The sequence below is a fragment of the Oryzias latipes genome, chromosome 8, assembly GCF_002234675.1.
Source record: "Oryzias latipes chromosome 8, ASM223467v1".
Lineage (NCBI taxonomy): Eukaryota > Metazoa > Chordata > Actinopteri > Beloniformes > Adrianichthyidae > Oryzias > Oryzias latipes.
The window spans coordinates 8800529-8820895 of NC_019866.2; the positions used below are offsets into that span (position 1 = coordinate 8800529).

Sequence of the window (20367 nt, forward strand, 5' to 3'; positions counted from 1 at the left end):
ACTCTTGCAACAAGGCCGCAGCGATGGGGATTACACTGTAAAATTATAGACTTTGGCTGCCAGCACCTGCTTTTTTTCTTCAAGGTCCTTCCAGCGCACTAAAAGACAAGCTGGGGGCAAGGGAGGTTCCAGACAAGCTGGAGAAAATGATCAATCTGGCTGTCTGCATTGATCGGAGAATGACAGAACGAGGATGACAAGAACGCTACTCGATAGACCTCTCTCTTACACCGCCCACGTGTGGGTATCCTGCTGAGTGACAAAGGCGCATGGGGGTGGGCCATGTTTGTGCTATTGACAGTCCAGACGTTTCCTCCTTAAGTGTCTGGGACGCCCTAAGAATTGGAGCGACTTGGTGAGTCATGTTTCCTCCTTTTCCCCACCCTCACAACCATGGATAAAAGTCCTAGTGGTGGACGCAGGAGCGAGGGAGGACTTTGAGACCCTGATTGATTCTGGTTTTGATTGTAGTGTACAAACTCTGACTGCTGTTGAGTCTCTAACTGCAATGTTGCTAATTCATGCTTTAAACGGTTCAGTCACACACCAGTTTTATGTACACACTGTAAATATTAATGTGACTATGTCAGGTAACAACAGTCAAGTCATCTGATTTTATAATAATGGATTGTATTTATCTGTGCTTTTCCAGATGCTAAAAGGACTTATAATGTGTTGATTATTCATTACTCCTCATTCATACTTGGTGATGGCAACTACTGATGTAGGCACAACTGCCCTGGGGCAGACAGACAGAGGCGTTGCTGCCAGTTCGTGCCCACGGCTCCTCTGACCATTACTGGGACATTTATGCACATTCACACACCAGTGGAGCTACACTGGAGGCAAGGAGGGTGAAGTGTCTTGCCCAAAGACGCAACAACAGTTGACTGTGGGGAGCGGGTATCTAACCACCGACCCTTCGATCGTTGGATGACCTGCTTAACCCTAAGCCACTGCCGCCCTTACATTGAGTAATCTTTGAAACCACAGGTAATATTAGGTATTCCTTGGTTGTACAAACATACTCCTCACATTGACTGGGTTTTCGCACATGTATTGTCCTGGAGTCCTTTTTGCATGTTAAACTGTTTGGTTGCGGCTGCTGAATGTTCCACTGTTACAGTAATAGGCAACCTTTTACAAAACTCTAGACCTCAGCATTGTCCCCTCTGCGTATCATGACCTGCGTGTAATATTCAGTAAGCTTCGAGCTAAGTCTCTGCCCCCTCACTGCCCCTATGACTGTGCTGTAGATCTCCTACCAGGGACTTAACCACCTAAGGGTCACATCTACCCTTTGTCTCTTCCTGAATAGGAGGCCATGGAGGAGTCCCTATAGGAGAGTCTTCTGGCTGCAATAATCCACCCCTCTTCCTCTCCGGCAGGGGCAGGATTCTTCTACGTGAGCAAGCAGGATGGGGGAATACTGACTTGTACTGATTACAGGAGGTTGAACAACATCACTGTCTGGAACACTTATCCCCTCCCTCTTTTACAGACCGCCTTTGATCTGGTTAAGGGGGCCCAGATCTTCACCAAATAGAACCTGCTGAGTGCATACTATCTGGTTCACATACAGGAGGGGGATGAGTGGAAGACCACATTTAACACTCCAGAGGTCATTTCGAGTATCTGGTAATTTCTTTTGGACTCACAAATGCTCCCGCAGAGTTTAATGTGTCTCATCAATGACATCCTCAAGGATATGATAAACAAATTTGTGTTTTTGTACCTTGAAGACAATTTGATATTCTACCCAGATCTCGACACCCACATGCAGCACATCAGAGCCATTTTACATCACCTTCTCGAGAACCAGCTGGACTGCAAGCCCAAAAAATGTTAGTTCCACGCCACTCAGACCAAGTTTCTTGGGCATGTGATAACCCCTGGGACTGTCCAGATGGTCAATATCATGGTTAAAGCCGATCTTGAGTGGCCTGTCCCTTGTGAACGAAGCTGTTATAGCACTTCCTGGGGTTTGCAAATTTCGACAGGCATTTCAACCGAGGCTTCAGTAGCAAGGCTGCACCCCTTCACAGACTCACCTTGGCTAAGGTACATTTTGTCTTGGATGAGGGAGCAAATACGGCTTTTAGCGAGCTGAAAAGACGTTCCTCTGAAGCTCCTTTCCTGACTCTGCCTGACTCCTCCAAACAGTACATTGTGGAGGTGGATGTGTCTGAGTCTGGAGTGGAAGCTGTTTTGTTTCAGAGAGCTCATCCCTGTGCGTATTTTTCCTGCAAGCTCACTCCTGCTGAGAAAAACTAAAACATAGGGAACAGAAAGCTGCTGGCAGTAAAATTAGCCTCGGAGGAGTGATGTCACTGGTTGGAGGGGGCCGAAAACTTTTTTCTGGTTTGGATTGATTATTAAAAGCTGGAATACATTTGAATGGCCAAAAGACTTAACCCACGTCGGGTCAGATGGGGCCTGTTTTTCGACAGGTTCAATTTCTCCCTTTCCCACTGGCCGGGTAGTAAAAATGCCAAGCCGGCTGCTCTTTCACACCAGTTTCAGCGAGAGAAGGAATCTGAAGATTCAACAGCAGCTGCCACCATTGTTCCTCCTTATTTGGTGCTGGGAGCTTCTTGATGGGCTTTGGAGCGCAGGGTCAAATCTTCCGTCCCTGATGTGAATACCATTCCTGTGGGATGTCTTTCTAACTGCCTGTTTGTTCCTCCCTCTCTTCGTCCTGCAGTTTTCAAGTGGGGTCACTCCTCTCAGTTAGCTTGCCATCCTGGAGTGAAAAGGACTGCGTTTCTATTGGCTCAAAGTTTTTGGTGGCCCATCATGACCTCGGACGGTAGGGTTTTTGTGTCCTCTTGCCCTGTGTATGCAGGGTATCCAGAAATCTACCCACTGATTACCTAAAACCTCTACCTGTGCCCTCCACCTTGGTCCCATATCGCAATTGACTTCATTCCTGCTCAGAAGATAACACTGTTATCCTAACCATTATAGACAGGTTCTCCAAACTTGTTCATGCTGTGCCTTTGCGGAACATACCATCAGCCAAGAAGTTGGCAGTTTTATCACCAAGAATGTGTTTTGTTTACGTGGCCTTCCGCAGATATCACTTAGATCAATGACTGCAGCATCCCCATTATAGTGGTTCAAGGTCATTTTTAAAAAAAATTTTAATTGGTCCATAATTAATCACCCAGATCATTAACCCCATGGCTGTTAAACTGCACCTTACGAACAACTTGCGGATCCACTGGTGTTTCATGTGTGTAAACTGAAGCTTGTGAACGACGGTCCTCCCCACCCCACTGTACCGTCTCCTCCAGTGCCCTGTTTTGTGGGTAGGGGTTCAGCTTATACTGTCAGCCGCTTTTTTGAATCTTGGAGGGTTGGTCGGGGTATCCAGTACCTTGTTGATTGGGAGGGTTATGGCCCTGAAGATCGTCAATAGGTTCCAGAGCGTCATGTTCTGGGCAAGAACCTGATTGATCGCTTAAACCGGGACGTATGTCGTATGTCCAGGAGCCAGACTTTGTGAGACGGGTTGCCCCCAAGGGATGCTTTTAGGTCCTGTTTTTTGCTGGCTGGCTGTGGACTCTCCCGAATTGGTCAGAGCTGCCTGCCTTCATACAATCTTTGAAACCTTCTGGATGTGTTAAAGTCTTCCTGCTCCTGGGTTTATCTTCATTGACTAACCACAACAAATACCTTTAGTAAAAAAAACAGTACCTAAATATTTTGCACAACTGACATTCAACCAAAGTATCGATTTAAGGGCAGCCTTTTGGTTTTGATTTGTACTATAACCCCAAAACGGATAAAGAAAATAAAAAAATAAAAAATCAAGTTACATGTTTTTTTTTAAATTTTGGTTTATTTTATTTCTAAAACAAAAAACCTTTTACAGCAATATTGACAAGACAGTGCCAAAGTAATGGAGTAGTTCTGTCATTTTGCCCTTTTCGTCATTACACAAGTGTTATACTCTGTGCTAATTCGGGTCTACTTAGACCTAAATCAAACAATTTGAAGAAATCTGCTCATTTAGGTCTACTTAGACCTAAATTGGAGTACAACAAATTGTCGATTTCTAAGATATACAAAGAAAAAGAATTCTATTCTTAGAGAGAGAAAAAAGAATATCTTAAATTTCAAAGTCAAATTGCAAGCCTCTGTAAAGTTAGGTAATGGGTTAGCAACATTTCTTAATTTGTCCTATAAATAAACAGTTCTCTTGATGACAAACATGACTCAGCGCTCCCTGCTGAAGGTGGATTTATTTCGAGCACAGTAACACCATCATCGATACCTGCCAGATAGAGAACTATAAGCTAAGTCCACGTTGAACTTTGCAGCCATGGACAATTCTTGACCTTTTTCCAGGTTGCCTTCTCATTTGAAATTGATTTGCTGTCCGCATTTTGAAAAATAAATATTCAACACAGTTTATTACTTTGTCTTTAACTGTGACAAATCATTTTGTCATTTTTTTGCTGGGTGTGAAACTGTCAGCTGCCAATTTTGAATTAAATCTCAGTACACATAGATATACAACACTTATCCAGTGCAAATGGAAGGACCAACTGGAATAATATTTTAAATGCCATGACCTTTTATGTCCAGTAACTATACACCACTGGTATCCCAATCCTTCTCTTAACCTGAAACTTTTTTTCTCTGTTGAATTAAAATTAAGAGGACAAAGAAAAAAGAATCTTTAAACATTTGTTTCCCAAAAGGATTCACAAAATAAAGTTACTTAACAATGAATCAGGGGGAAAAAATGGTGACATTCAATAACAATAAAAATAATTTATTTCTATATTGAGCAGATAAATAAATCATTTTAAACTTTTTCAAATTAAGATTGATCAAATTCATGGGAGATTTATTATTCTTTTAAACTGCTTAAGTATTTAAAAACTGAAATCTAATAATTTTAATAAATCTGTAAAAAAACTGTGACATTATTTTCATATTGATAAATAAACATTCTTAAAATAAACATGCACTTAAGTGTATTGTATTATATGATGAAACATGAAGCCGAAATATTTGTTTATTTTTGACTCCTTTGATATCAAGCAGCAAGGTGTCAAGCTTGCATGACCAAATGTAGTGGGGGGCTTTTGCTGATAAAGCAGAGATGCAGTATATAAGAACGGCAGTCATGGGGCTTGTGCTCTAATTGAAAGGCATTTCAGACAGGTCAGTGCAATAAACTCTCCAGATTTTCTGTGCTTCTATATGGTATGAATGAATGAATTACAAATGAATGAATTACAAAAAAAAAATGTTTTCAAAATATTTTTTTATCATATTGTATAAATATTGGCATTAATAGATAAAAGTTTTGGTTGTGAAGTGTGTTTATTTTGCAGTTTATTATTTAAGTAATCATGTTATATGCTGAGAACTTCAGGCAAAAATACGACTTCAAAAATTTAAAACTGAACATTTTCTTAAATTTTTTTTGCAGCATTTTGATATACCGGGACTCATCAAACCAAGGGTTTCCATCGGCTGAGGTACACTATATCAGACAGAATGTTATTTTTTTCCTGCTTTGAATGGTGAAAAAGATCTCAAAGAATATTTTTTCCTAATCTGTAGGCCCCACTAAAAGTGCCATCATGAGTACGGATGCTGAAATGGAGCAGTATGGCCCGGCGGCCATCTACCTCCGGAAACCAGAAAGGGAGAGGATTGAGGCCCAAACAGCACCATTTGATGCCAAAACGGCCTTTTTCGTTGTTGATGCAGATGAGATGTATCTCAAGGGTAAACTCATCAAAAGGGAGGGTGGCAAAGCCACTGTGGAGACTGAAGGAGGGAAGGTAAGAAAAAGAAAAAAGGAGATCATATTAACTTTATAATGTGGCTCAACTTAGTTTATCACTTTTTTGTTATTAAAGGAGTTTTATGATGTGACATCTTTTCAAAAAAAAATAACTTAAACTATTATTCTACAGACTGTCACTGTGAAAGAGGATGATATCTATCCCAGAAACCCTCCAAAGTTTGATAAGATGGAGGACATGGCCATGATGACCCACCTTAATGAGCCCTCTGTGCTGTTTAACCTCAAAGAGCGTTTTGCATCATGGATGATCTATGTGAGTTTTAGCTTATTTTGTTTTACTTTATTTTATAATTGCGATTGCTTTTGTTCCATTTCAGAAAAACAAAATGTGTTTTCTCTTATAGACCTATTCTGGGTTGTTCTGCGTGGTCGTGAATCCATACAAGTGGCTTCCTGTGTATGATGCTCAATGTGTGTCAGGATACAGAGGAAAGAAGAGGATTGAGGCTCCGCCCCATATCTTTTCCATCTCTGACAATGCCTATCAATTTATGCACACAGGTGATGCTAAATTTTCAAACATAATAACAAGTTTATGTTTGTTATGTTATGGGGAAACTTATGTAACCCTTGGATGTTTGCTTGTTTAGATCGTGAGAACCAATCTATCCTGATTACGTGAGTATTAGACATATTTAAATACAAAAGATTTGTCAACTTAAGGAAACTTACTCCAAAGGCATAAAATGTGAAATGTGTACCCCAGTGGAGAATCTGGTGCAGGGAAGACTGTCAACACCAAGCGTGTCATCCAGTACTTTGCAACAATTGCTGCTCTTGGTGGAAAGAAGGAGCAGCAAAGCGCTGGAAAAATTCAGGTAAAGTCACTGAATTGGTCTCAGATTGTTTCACAGAATGTGATTGCATATGCATGTAATTTAAAAATATCCTGTATCCTTGCAGGGCTCGCTTGAGGACCAGATTGTTGCTGCCAACCCTCTGCTGGAGTCCTATGGTAATGCCAAGACTGTGAGGAATGACAACTCCTCCCGTTTTGTAAGTGTTTGAATCAATCTAATGGTTTGAGAATATGAGACACTTTCTTCTTACAAGCAATAATGTTTATCATTATGTTGTTCAGGGTAAATTCATCAGGATTCACTTTGGTTCCAGTGGAAAACTGGCTTCAGCTGATATTGAAACTTGTAAGTTAAGAGCCAAACAAGTGGCATGAAAAACAGCCTCTATTGGTCTTTAACATGTACTTCTGTAGCTAAATTGTATTTCAGAAATACTGACTTTTTTTTAACTGGTTGATTGCAGATCTGTTGGAGAAGTCTCGTGTCACTTACCAGTTGTCTGCTGAGAGGAGCTACCATATCTTCTACCAGCTGATGACGGGCCACAAACCTGAGCTCCTGGGTATGATATTGTAAAACTCGAATGTATGGAAACTCAACATTTATCTTATAAACCCATAAACATTGATTTTTCTCTTTTAGAGGCTCTTCTTATCACCACCAACCCCTATGACTTCCCATTGATCAGCATGGGTGAAATCACTGTAAAGAGCATCAATGACGTTGAGGAGTTCATTGCAACTGATGTAAAACAAATACTTTATACTTGTTCTTAAATTATATTTTGAAAAAGACCAGAGAGATTAATTTGTACTTGTGATGTGCAATGCAGTTGGCCATTGATATTTTGGGCTTTAACGGTGAGGAAAAGTTAGGCATCTACAAGCTGACTGGTGCTGTGATGCATCATGGTAACATGAAGTTTAAGCAGAAGCAGCGAGAGGAGCAGGCAGAACCTGACGGCACTGAGGGTAACTGCCAATTTACCACAGTTCTCATAATGTCAAAGATAAAATGTTTTTTTGATCATTAACACATTTATTTCTCTTTTCATTAGTGCCTGATAAAATCGCCTACCTGATGGGCCTAAACTCAGCTGACATGCTGAAAGCTCTGTGCTACCCAAGAGTCAAGGTTGGAAATGAGATGGTCACCAAAGGTCAGACCGTCCCACAGGTAAATATGAAAATTAAAACATGGCCATGGACAATAAACAGAGCACATACTGAATATGCAAATGATACTAAACTTTTTCTTGTCTAGGTCAACAATTCTGTCAGTGCTCTGTGCAAGTCTGTCTATGAGAAAATGTTCTTGTGGATGGTCATCCGCATCAACGAGATGTTGGACACAAAGCAGTCAAGACAGTACTTCATTGGAGTGCTGGACATTGCTGGATTTGAGATCTTTGATGTGAGTTGCAGCTGAGAAGATTTTAAAAATGCAAGAATTCAAGCTGATTGAAATGTTCCCCTACATTTACTTACAGTACAACAGCTTGGAGCAGCTCTGCATCAACTACACCAATGAGAAACTGCAACAGTTTTTCAACCACACTATGTTTGTCCTGGAGCAAGAGGAGTACAAGAAAGAAGGCATTGAATGGGTGTTCATTGACTTTGGCATGGACTTGGCTGCCTGCATTGAGCTTATTGAGAAGGTGATGAACCATTTAATTACTTGTGTTTTTAGATCAACAAAGTTGAGGGGGAGGTGTTCAGCTATTTTAACATGAACTATTACTTTTTCTAAGCCAATGGGCATCTTCTCCATCCTTGAAGAGGAGTGCATGTTCCCCAAGGCTTCTGATACAACTTTCAAGGGCAAACTGTACGATCAGCATCTTGGCAAGAACAAGGCCTTTGAGAAGCCTAAACCTGGAAAGGGAAAAGCTGAAGCTCACTTTGCCATGGTTCACTATGCTGGAACAGTGGATTACAACATCACTGGCTGGCTGGACAAGAACAAGGACCCACTGAACGACTCAGTGGTGCAGCTCTACCAGAAGTCTTCAAACAAACTGCTGTGCTACCTCTATGCAGCCCAAGCAGGAGCTGAAGGTAAGAATGGAAGTCACCCCATAAAAACTTGCAAATATTTGAAGAATAGTGATCAAAATGATCACTATTGCTTTATGTAAATACTTTTGTCTTAAAACTGAGATATAGGCTTTTTTGTTCTTTTTCACAAAATATTGTATGAACATGTGATTTATGTTTTCTATGTTCATTTTTGAGAGATACTGATGTTCAGAGAGGACGTATAAGTTTAAACAAATTCATTCATTTCATGCTTAATATATCACTCTAGGAAGAAAAAAAGAAATTGTGATACAATTATCATTGTTCAATCATATCTTTGTTTTTTTTGAGCAGAAGCTGCTGCCAAGAAGGGTGGTAAGAAGAAGGGTGGCTCCTTCCAGACTGTGTCTGCTCTTTTCAGGGTAAGTCTTCCCAAAAAATATTTTGTTAAAAACAATCTAAAGCGTTGGTGGAAAAAAAAAGACCTCTTATGTTTTAATATGGACCCACAGGAGAACTTGGCCAAACTGATGACAAACTTGAAGAGCACTCATCCCCACTTTGTGCGTTGCCTGATTCCAAACGAATCAAAGACTCAAGGTTAAAAAGCTACAGTGCTAATGTTTGACCTAATTCTTTTAAGATTTCAGTAAATTTATTGTGAACTTAATGCATTCTTTTTTTCAGGTCTTATGGAGAACTTCTTGGTCATCCACCAGCTGAGGTGTAATGGTGTGCTGGAGGGCATCAGAATCTGCACAAAGGGTTTTCCTGGCAGAATCCTCTATGGTGACTTCAAGCAGAGGTAAAACCTGGATTTATGTAAAAGTGAATCAGTGTAAATGACTTAACAATATAATCAAAACAAAAAAAAAATAATGTTATTTTATTTGTTTAGATACAAAGTATTGAATGCTGCTGTCATCCCTGAGGGACAGTTCATGGACAACAAGAAAGCTTCAGAGAAGCTGCTTGGCTCCATTGATGTAGACCACGAACAGTACAAGTTTGGACACACTAAGGTATCATTTAAAGAAATGTTGTTAACAAGCTAACTTTGCAAATACAATAAGTAATTCATGTGCATACTTACTGAATTTATTGTCCGATGTCAATCTCAGGTGTTCTTCAAAGCTGGTCTGCTGGGTACACTTGAGGAGATGAGAGATGAGAAACTGGCTTCACTGGTGTCCATGACTCAGGCTCTCTGCAGAGGATACGTTATGAGGAAGGAGTATGTTAAGATGACGGAGAGAAGGTAAATTATTTGAGGATCCTTTTTTTATATGTAATGAAAGGCGAGGCCTCGTTTAGACACTACGGGCCTCGTCTGTGGAACAGCCTGCCTGAGGATGTGAGGACCTCATCCTCTGTTGAGGTTTTTAAAAAGAAACTAAAGACTCATCTATTTAACTTAGCTTTTAATTAGATCTTATATGTGGTATTTTTACTCTTATATTTTATATGCTGTTTTATCAAATATTTATTTGTTTAATGTCTTTTAGTCTTTTTATATTCTAACTTATTCTAATTTATATTTTAGACTTTTTTAGGCACTAAATCATCTTATCTTATTTTAATTTTTTTAAATTTACCTGTTTTTATATTTTAACTTTCTTATTTTATTACTTTTACATTTTAGACTGTTTGAGTGTTTTCTCACCCTTGGCCGGGGTGTTAATGTTCGGGCTCGAAGAGATTCTGTCCATGCTTGCCCTCTGGCACCTCTTGTTCCGACTCCCCGGGCTGCCGGGCCTGGTGCGCCCACGTTTGGTGCTCTGGGCCTGGGGGTTGGGGGTCTCTGGGGTGGGGGTGCTGGAGATGAGTTGTGCTTGTGTTGCTTAGATGCTGACACCCCGGCCAACAGGAGGACAGGGCGGACGGCGCCTTCTGGGTTCTCTTTTCTTAAGCTCTGTTATTTCTCTTTTACTTGTGCTTGTTTTTGTGTGTTTTATTTTGAGGGGCTTATTTATTATTTTACTTCATGTGTGTCTGTTTGTTTTTACTTCATGCTGTCTGTTTGACATGAAAGGTGCTTTATAAATAAAATTAATTTGAATTTGAATTTGAATATAACAAAAAACATTTGTATTATAATGTACACTGTGTTTTGTGCAAACAGAGAATCTATTCTCACCATCCAATACAACGTCCGTTCATTCATGAATGTGAAGAACTGGCCATGGCTCAAACTCTACTTCAAGATCAAGCCTCTTCTGCAAAGCGCTGAGACTGAGAAGGAGCTGCAGGAGATGAAAGGAAACTATGAGAAGATGAAAACAGACCTGGCTGCTGCTTTGGCCAAAAAGAAGGAACTGGAGGAGAAAATGGTTTCTCTGATGCAGGAAAAGAATGATCTGCAGCTTCAAGTGGCTTCTGTAAGTTAGAAGTAGCTGCAAACATGAAATAAAAACTACATTTAACATTGATGTCATTAATCTGTTAATAGGGTAGATAAAGAAAGTAAAATAGCTCAAAGTGGCTGGGATAAATAAACAATTGACCAGCTGTAGTTTTTAGGTGATTCAAATAAAGTAAAATGTGAATTAGGTAAAAATGTGCAGACAGAGACGATGTAAAATGTGCAGTTTCAGCAAACCCTTTATAGTCTTACGTTTACTCTGGATTAGGTGAAAATGATTTTCCTTGCCAAGGCCTGAACAGCAGATCTAGTTCAACACACATATAACTTGGATTTCAAAACACACCTTGGCTTTTGTGCATCTATGAAATATTTTATTTGATGTATGTCAATTAAGATACTTATTTTTTACCCACACAACACTTTGAACTGAGTGACACTGTAGGATTTTGTCTTACTAATGTGTGATTGTGACTGGTAGTGACTTGTTCTTTTTAGTCAATCATTTTGTGATATTTTTAAGTACCATGGAGCTGATTAATGACTAAAAAGAAATGTTTTCATGTTTTTTTGTGTCCATTTAGGAGGACATTGGTAACAAATAAATTGTAATAAGCCATTTTTGTTTTTAACGACAACAGTAAGTTGCAGACCATTAGCTGATGCATTTGTTTAAACTACAGGAAACAGATAACCTCTCTGATGCTGAGGAAAGGTGTGAGGGACTCATTAAAAGCAAAATCCAGCTGGAGGCCAAACTCAAAGAGACCACTGAGAGACTGGAGGATGAAGAGGAAATCAATGCTGAGCTGACTGCTAAGAAGAGGAAGCTGGAGGATGAATGTTCTGAACTGAAGAAGGACATTGATGACTTGGAGCTCACCCTGGCTAAAGTGGAGAAGGAGAAACATGCCACTGAAAACAAGGTTAATGTCAAACTAATGTATAGAGCACAAACAAATATTTTGTAATTTTATATATATATTAAAAATATAAATTTTAACCTTTTATGGCAAACAAAGGTGAAAAACCTGACTGAGGAAATGGCTTCTCAAGATGAGTCCATTGCAAAGCTGACCAAGGAGAAGAAAGCCCTCCAAGAGGCCCATCAACAAACACTGGATGATCTCCAGGCAGAGGAAGACAAAGTCAACACTCTGACCAAAGCCAAGACCAAGCTGGAACAGCAAGTGGATGATGTAAGAAAAAAAAAACACTTCTGTTTTTTTCAAATTTGACAGAAATAGATGATCTGAAGAAGTTATTTAACAATTAAATATTTTTATCTGACAGCTTGAAGGTTCATTGGAGCAAGAGAAGAAGCTCCGCATGGATCTTGAGAGAGCCAAGAGGAAGCTGGAAGGAGATCTGAAACTAGCCCAGGAATCCATAATGGATCTGGAAAATGACAAGCAGCAGTCTGATGAGAAGATCAAGAAGTATGATTTTAAATTTGAGAGTAATATATTAAATAGTATTTTAACATTATTGACTAATGTCTGTCCAAACTTTGTTTTTTGTTATTTCAATTTTTGTAAAAACCCATAATTGTATAGGAAAAGACAAAAATCTTGATACAACTGACTTTGATATAACTAAACACAATTTAAAAATACTTTTTTGTAGAAACATAATTTGATGAAATTTGCTAATCAAGAAACATACATGCATTTTAATGAGTGTACAATGATCAACAAAATTATTTTTAGATTGTAGAATTGAGTACGATATGTTAAATGGTATTTAAAACCATGTTACTTAATTTCTGTCCAAACATTGGTTGATGTTCTTTCAATATTTATAAAAATTAATGAATAAGTTTATAGGGAAAGACATGATGTACCTGATTTTTGATATAACCAAACACAATTTTTTTCTAAGAAACATTGTTTAATTAAATCTGCTGTGCACATAGATTTTAAAAATGTATTTCTACTTTTTAATCACTTTGTAAACAGGAAGGACTTTGAAATCAGTCAGCTTCTTAGCAAGATTGAGGATGAACAATCCCTTGGTGCTCAGCTTCAGAAAAAGATTAAGGAACTCCAGGTAATTTTATAAATATAAATATATATCTCTATGTGTACTTTTGACTTTGAAATTGTCAAAAGTTGTTTTGAAAGACACCTTGAAAATATTTGTGTGGACTTTGATTTTAGGCTCGTATTGAGGAGCTGGAAGAGGAGATTGAGGCTGAGAGAGCTGCTCGGGCCAAAGTAGAGAAGCAGAGAGCTGATCTCTCCAGGGAGCTTGAGGAGATCAGTGAGAGGCTTGAAGAAGCTGGAGGGGCAACATCTGCTCAGATTGAGATGAACAAGAAGCGGGAAGCTGAGTTCCAGAAGCTGAGGAGAGATCTTGAAGAGTCCACGCTGCAGCATGAAGCTACTGCAGCAGCTCTCCGCAAGAAGCAGGCCGACAGCGTTGCAGAGCTGGGAGAACAGATCGACAACCTGCAGCGTGTCAAGCAGAAGCTGGAGAAGGAGAAGAGCGAGTACAAGATGGAGATTGATGATCTCAGCAGCAACATGGAGGGTGTTGCTAAATCAAAGGTTTTCTTTGTTCAGTATTTTAAATATTCTTTGTCAAAATAAAATTTCTAAATTACACATGTAATTTTTTAAGGGCAACTTAGAGAAAATTTGCAGAACTCTTGAGGATCAGCTGAGTGAGCTCAAGGCCAAAAATGATGAAAACGTTCGGCAACTGAATGACCTGAATGCACAGAGGGCAAGACTTCAGACCGAGAATGGTCAGTCACTTGTAACAGAAAAAAAGTCAATTTTTGGAATATTTCAATTAATATTCTTTTACTTTTAAATTTCTAGGTGAATTTTCTCGCCAGCTTGAAGAGAAAGAAGCTCTAGTTTCTCAGCTGACCAGAGGCAAACAGGCCTTCACTCAGCAGATTGAGGAGCTGAAGAGACATGTGGAGGAGGAAGTGAAAGTATGACCATTTTTCTTTTATGGGAACCTTTAACTACTGCTTATATTCTTAGTTGTGGTGTTTTACAGAATGGTGTGACTGGTGAGACCACTACTTAGATCTTATTTCTCTGATTCTGTCAGGCCAAGAACGCTCTGGCTCATGGTGTTCAGTCAGCCCGTCATGACTGTGATCTGCTCAGAGAGCAGTTTGAGGAGGAGCAGGAGGCCAAGGCTGAGCTGCAAAGAGGAATGTCCAAGGCCAACAGTGAGGTGGCTCAGTGGAGAACCAAATATGAAACTGATGCCATCCAGCGCACTGAGGAACTGGAGGAGTCCAAGTTAGTCAAAGCAGTTCATCATTTCATCAAACTATTCTGTCTCTCGCTTCTTTTAAAACATTCACACCATCCATTTGCTGCAGGAAAAAGCTTGCCCAGCGCCTGCAGGAGGCTGAGGAGTCCATTGAGGCTGTGAACTCCAAGTGTGCCTCTCTGGAGAAGACCAAGCAGAGGCTGCAGGGTGAAGTGGAGGACCTCATGATTGATGTGGAGAGAGCTAATTCTCTTGCTGCAAACCTGGACAAGAAACAGAGAAACTTTGACAAGGTACCATGTTCATCTGACAGTTAAAAAAAGTAAAACATGTTGGGAAGATACACTTACTTTAGTAACAAACCTGCAACCAATGGATAACCTGTAGGTCCTGGCAGAATGGAAGCAGAAGTATGAGGAGAGCCAGGCAGAGCTTGAAGGAGCTCAAAAAGAGGCTCGCTCTCTCAGCACAGAACTGTTCAAGATGAAGAACTCCTACGAGGAGGCCCTGGATCAGCTGGAGACCATGAAGAGGGAGAACAAGAACCTGCAACGTATGTAGTCCCCTAAAGTACTCATAAATGGAAAGTGGCTATATATGCACTTTTAAGATAAAATAGACTTCATCTAAACCCAATGGAAGATTTTTTTCAATAAAATACATTACTAACAACTATCTCCTTTATTCACATTTTTCTTTGTAGAGGAGATCTCAGACCTGACGGAACAGATTGGTGAGACTGGAAAGAGCATCCATGAGCTGGAGAAAGCCAAAAAGTCTGTGGAGACTGAAAAGAGTGAAATTCAGACAGCTTTGGAGGAAGCTGAGGTAAAACGTCTTCATCTGAGTACTGACAACCACTGAAATGTCAGCACACATTTTGGTTAACTGCCTGATATGATTATTGGAAATGACTTATTTTGATGTCTGTTTGAAATTATTAAGGGCACTCTAGAACATGAGGAATCAAAGATTCTCAGAGTTCAGCTTGAGCTCAACCAGGTCAAAGGTGAGATTGACAGGAAGCTGGCAGAGAAGGACGAGGAGTTGGAACAGATCAAGAGGAACAGTCAGAGAGTGATTGAATCCATGCAGAGTACTCTTGAGGCTGAGGTCAGGAGCAGAAATGATGCCCTGAGAGTCAAGAAGAAGATGGAGGGAGACCTGAATGAGATGGAGATTCAGCTCAGCCATGCCAACAGGCAGGCTGCTGAGGCCCAGAAACAACTCAGGAATGTTCAGGGACAACTCAAGGTGAGTTTGAAGACACTTTAAGTTCATTCAAGTGTTCATAGAATAGAAAAGGAGTTGTGTCTCTCTAACCTTTATTGTTGTTTTCAGGATGCCCAGCTGCACCTTGATGATGCTCTGAGAGCACAAGAAGACATGAAGGAACAGGTTGCCATGGTGGAGCGCAGGAATGGTCTGATGTTGGCTGAGATTGAGGAGCTGAGAGCCGCTCTGGAACAGACAGAGAGAGGACGTAAAGTGGCTGAACAGGAGCTGGTGGATGCCAGTGAACGTGTCGGACTGCTTCACTCCCAGGTTGATATTTAACGAAACAGTTAAACGCTGTCCACAACTAGAGAATCACTAAACTCTGTTATCAATTCCTCTTTTCAGAACACCAGTCTTCTGAACACCAAGAAGAAGTTGGAGTCTGATCTTGTCCAGGTTCAGGGTGAAGTGGATGACGCTATTCAAGGAGCAAGAAATGCAGAGGAGAAAGCCAAGAAGGCCATTACTGATGTCGGTTCTTCATTGTTTCTCATAATACATTGATATAGGTTTGCTAAGGTCTTGTTTATTCTCCCTTCAATCTATCTTTTGAAATGACATTTAATTCAGGCTGCCATGATGGCTGAGGAGCTAAAGAAGGAGCAGGACACCAGCTCTCATTTGGAGAGGATGAAGAAGAACCTGGAGGGCACAGTGAAGGACCTGCAGCATCGTCTGGATGAAGCTGAGAACCTGGCTATGAAGGGTGGAAAGAAGCAGCTCCAGAAACTGGAGTCTAGGGTATGAGATTAATATGCTTTGCATTTGTGTTAAATAAACTGTAGAAAGGATTGTACCCTAAATAAAAGCAAATCATTGTTTTATTTATCTTTATACAGGTGCGTGAGCTGGAGAGTGAAGTTGAATCTGAGCAGAGACGTGGAGTTGATGCAATCAAAGGAGTTCGCAAATATGAGAGGAGAGTGAAGGAGCTCACTTATCAGGTACTTACCTAATTTTATATTTAACAACCAAAAAAGGATTTTCAGTGTAAGTATCTGTTTTATTTTAATTTATTTACCCAGACTGAGGAGGACAAGAAGAATGTGGCCAGGCTTCAGGATCTGGTTGACAAGCTGCAGCTCAAAGTCAAGGCTTACAAAAGACAGGCTGAGGAAGCTGTGAGTAAAATAGTTTTTAAAGAATGACAATTTTGCAGTGACAGACATGAAAAGAAAAACAAGCATTAAAACTTATTTGAATGTAATTTTACACAGGAGGAGATGGCCAACACACATATGTCAAAGCTCAGAAAAGTCCAGAATGAATTTGAGGAAGCTCAAGAACGTGCTGACATTGCAGAGTCCCAGGTTAACAAGCTGAGAGTCAAGAGTCGTGATACTGGAAAGGTAAATGATAATGCATAATGCAATACAAACCCTTCAAAACATTGATTTTTCACCTGTTTATAATCTGCACATTCTTTATTATTTAACCATTTAGCATTAAGATCTAATCAACTTCATGTGTGACTGGTAATTTTTGTGATTTTTCTTTACAGTCTGAAAGTGCAGAATAAGGGAGAAGATTCAGATGGAACATTTTAACAGTATTTATGAAACATGAAACAACTGTTAAATAGATTTTCTATAAAATGTGAATAAAGTTTGCATTTTATCATAATCTAAGTTTTTCTTTTCATTATTTACTTACTAATTAGTCTTATGTTCATTCAGGAATGTTTAATGTCAACTGTTTATTTAGGAACTCAGTGAGAGCCGACCAAACAGATTGTAGTTCAGTCATATCAGTGGAAGAAGGTAATAAATTGGCTAAAGAAATGTATTCAAGACACAGGTTTTTCCACATAGACAAGTTTATGGTGTTCTGTGATTTCCAGGTCATAAATATAGTTTTATTTTTTACTTATTTTTTGCAATGATTATTGCTACAACAAGAATAAATATATTCTTAGACTGTTTCAGTAGTGATAGTTCTGAAAGGTATCCTCATAGGTCTCCAGTGTGGGTGATAATGAGATGAGAGAGCCCAAGAAGGTAGATAAAGTTTGGGTAATTTCTTCCCGAAATTGTTTAATTTGTGTTGTTATGCCCCTTTATATATCCAAGGGGACCTACAGGAGCATAACATAGAAGAAATGTAATTGTTTTTTTAACAGAAACACCAAAATATTGTCTCCATTAAATAACCAATGTATTTACGAATTAATAAATTGCAACAAACAATAACTAAAACTTGAAGCAACAAGGCCTCAGGGTAAAATATCATCAGCATATAAACTATTTTTATGGTGGGCTTGAGATGTCTGGATTCCTGTTATGTTGAGGTTCTGTCAAATAGCTGCTGCTAATGGTTCAGTAAAAAGAATAAATAAAGAAGGAGCGAGTGGGCAACCTTGTCTAGTTCCTCTATGCAACGTAAAGTTCTGTGATGTAATACCATTGGTGGTTATTGTGGCTCAAGTGGCATTGTCGAGTCTTGATCCAGTTAATGAATGGCTCCCCAAAACTGATTTTTTCATAGCATTGAAGAGAAAGGTCCAATTGACTTTATCAAAAGCCTTGTCTGCATCTAAGGTAGCTATAATGGTGCTGCAAAGTTGAATAATGTATTAAATTAAATAATCTGTTTGTGTTACTAGAGGATTGTCTTCCTTCAATAAAACCAGTTTGATCTGGATGAATTATATTATTGGGTTACTTTTTCAATCCTGTAGGCTATGGCTCTGCAGATGGGAGGGTTGGATCCTTATTAGGCTTTAGGAGCAGAGAAATGCCTGCTGTGTTCATGTGTTATTGAGATTTGTTTTATTGCTTTATTTTATTTTTTAATTGCTCTAATGAATAATGGAGATATGATATTCCAAAAATGTTTGTAGAATTCAGCAGGGAAGCCATCGGGTATTGAATATTTAATATTTTCAATACCATTTGGGCAGCTACCAGTTCATTTTCTGTTAAAGATTCATCTTGTCCGCTTTTTCTTAAGTGAGTTGAGGATGCTCAATGCTATTAAAAAGTAAGTTGATGGTTTCCTGTGCATGGGGGTGGCCGTGGTATAGCGTTAGGGCTGTCGACCCATGATCCTAAGAATGCAGGTTTGACTCCTGCCTTGCATGCCCATGTAGTGTGTTAGGGTTATGAATTTTTCCTTTACAAAGAGAAGAACCACACAGGAGATGAGAACTTTTGCTAGACTTCTTTAGAAGGAGAATCAGTGTGTGACAGCGCGAATTGTCACAGAGGAGTTCTGCCTTCCTAGTGCATGGAGCCTCTTTTTATTGAAAACTGAAGGTTGCCAGGTTGCTCAGATCGCTGAGTCCTCTAGCCTATAAGGGTTAGAGTCCCGAAAAGGCCTAGAATTCTTAAAGAAACTTAAAAGTGTCAAAAAAAATGTTTTTGTGTGTGTGAATGAAAGTGCATGTGTGTCAGATAAATACATCTGGGCAGTAAAGAAAAACACAATTAGAAATAACCAACCACAACAAGAGGAAAGCAAGTGTGACAGAAAAAGTCCACCACCCTTCTCTTCTCAAATTGTCTGCTTCTCCCAGTGCTCCTTTTATTAAGAATTCAAGTAGGAGGTTACAATTTCCAAACAAAGAAAAATGTAAATTAGGGGGTGTCGTATAGTGAACTATTTGGGAGGATTCTCAGTTCAAACAGTATTCCTTATTAGCTAAGGACAGTGTGTCGTAAAACCCCCTCATCCTAGCTGGGGAGGAGAAACAGATTAACAAACACAGAACTGTTTTCTAAAAAGGTAAAAAGGCCAATCTAAGTTAACATTTAAACATACATTTAACCAAATACATTTAAACAATGATAATAATAAAAAAATTTCTTTCACAATGTGTAAATGGAGTGAACTTGTTCGAAGCAGCAGGCAGCTGGAAACCTTGCGGTGTTAACACAAGGCTGCTGATCAGTTAAAATAGAACTAGCTTCATCTTATTAGGCTTTAGATTACTGCTGGGAGGACCCTACAACGTGTGACCGGATCAGACAATCAGTCTGTCCTAGAATCTTGTTGCACAGAGAGTGAAATTCGGTCTAGAGAGGCATTCTCTGTTGGTTCTGATCACACTCTGTGACTAAAATAAATAAATACATAATGGGGAATTCGGACAGAAAACTAGAATTAACAGGGGATCCAAAATCCATGGAGAGAGCTCATCCAGGTTCAACTAAATTGTTGAGAAAATGGGATAAAAACTACAGTTTTAAGGGAATCTTGGAGTACAGTCATGTACTGAATTAGTTCAACGGTTACAAATAAAAAAAAAAAAATGACCAAAAATATTGAAGAATTAACTTGTGCAAAGCTGTGGTTAAATGAAGCAACAAAAAGAAAGAATGCCATTTAGAAAAAAAGGTCTATTTAATTTTATACAGATTTCACATCTGACACTGAAGCAAACCCGATAATAAACTCAAAAGGGGCTACGGGAAACAACTGAAACACCTGCCTAAAATGTAAATGTCCAAACCATTAAAAAATTACACTAAATTAAACTTGCAAACATTTGTGAACACAGGAGTTTGGAATTAACCTCCCTTTCTCTCCTTAAACTTCACCAGGCCATCAATGTCAGGATTCAAATCCTGTGCAGCAACACATTTACTGTCATTCAAGTGTGCAAAACACAGTGGGAACACCTGTCTACATCCTGACCTTTAATGGGGCGCCATCAGTGACCAAACTGACATCTCGTGACCAGTTTACTCCAACATCGTCCAGCACAGTAACTAGAGAGCTGACTATGTCATCAGCTGTTGTTGTGTCCAACAACTCCAGAAACTTCGCTGTGATGGTCTCTTTAACACCTCTAATAAATATGCACAGCTGTATATATCTGTGATGTCTGTGCTTTCA

The 20367-nt window shown here is 39.4% G+C and overlaps 1 protein-coding gene across 1 annotated transcript; it reads left to right on the plus strand.

Moving 5' to 3' along the window:
* The first annotated feature begins 5603 nt into the window (after positions 1-5603).
* LOC101164699 (myosin heavy chain, fast skeletal muscle) lies at positions 5604-17154 on the plus strand. Its single transcript, XM_023957484.1, has 39 exons — positions 5604-5807; positions 5943-6086; positions 6178-6334; positions 6424-6451; positions 6540-6651; positions 6737-6829; positions 6915-6978; positions 7097-7195; positions 7276-7379; positions 7466-7604; positions 7691-7809; positions 7897-8046; positions 8123-8293; positions 8387-8693; positions 9009-9076; positions 9167-9254; positions 9342-9459; positions 9553-9676; positions 9776-9912; positions 10777-11032; positions 11700-11942; positions 12039-12215; positions 12310-12455; positions 12975-13065; positions 13176-13565; positions 13639-13765; positions 13842-13960; positions 14083-14279; positions 14363-14546; positions 14641-14806; positions 14957-15081; positions 15199-15507; positions 15595-15798; positions 15877-16002; positions 16102-16272; positions 16371-16475; positions 16557-16652; positions 16749-16880; positions 17033-17154. The coding sequence occupies exons 1-39, from the start codon at positions 5604-5606 to the stop codon at positions 17048-17050; spliced, it is 5808 nt and encodes a 1935-aa protein (XP_023813252.1). The 3' UTR covers positions 17051-17154.
* Positions 17155-20367: the final 3213 nt, after the last annotated feature.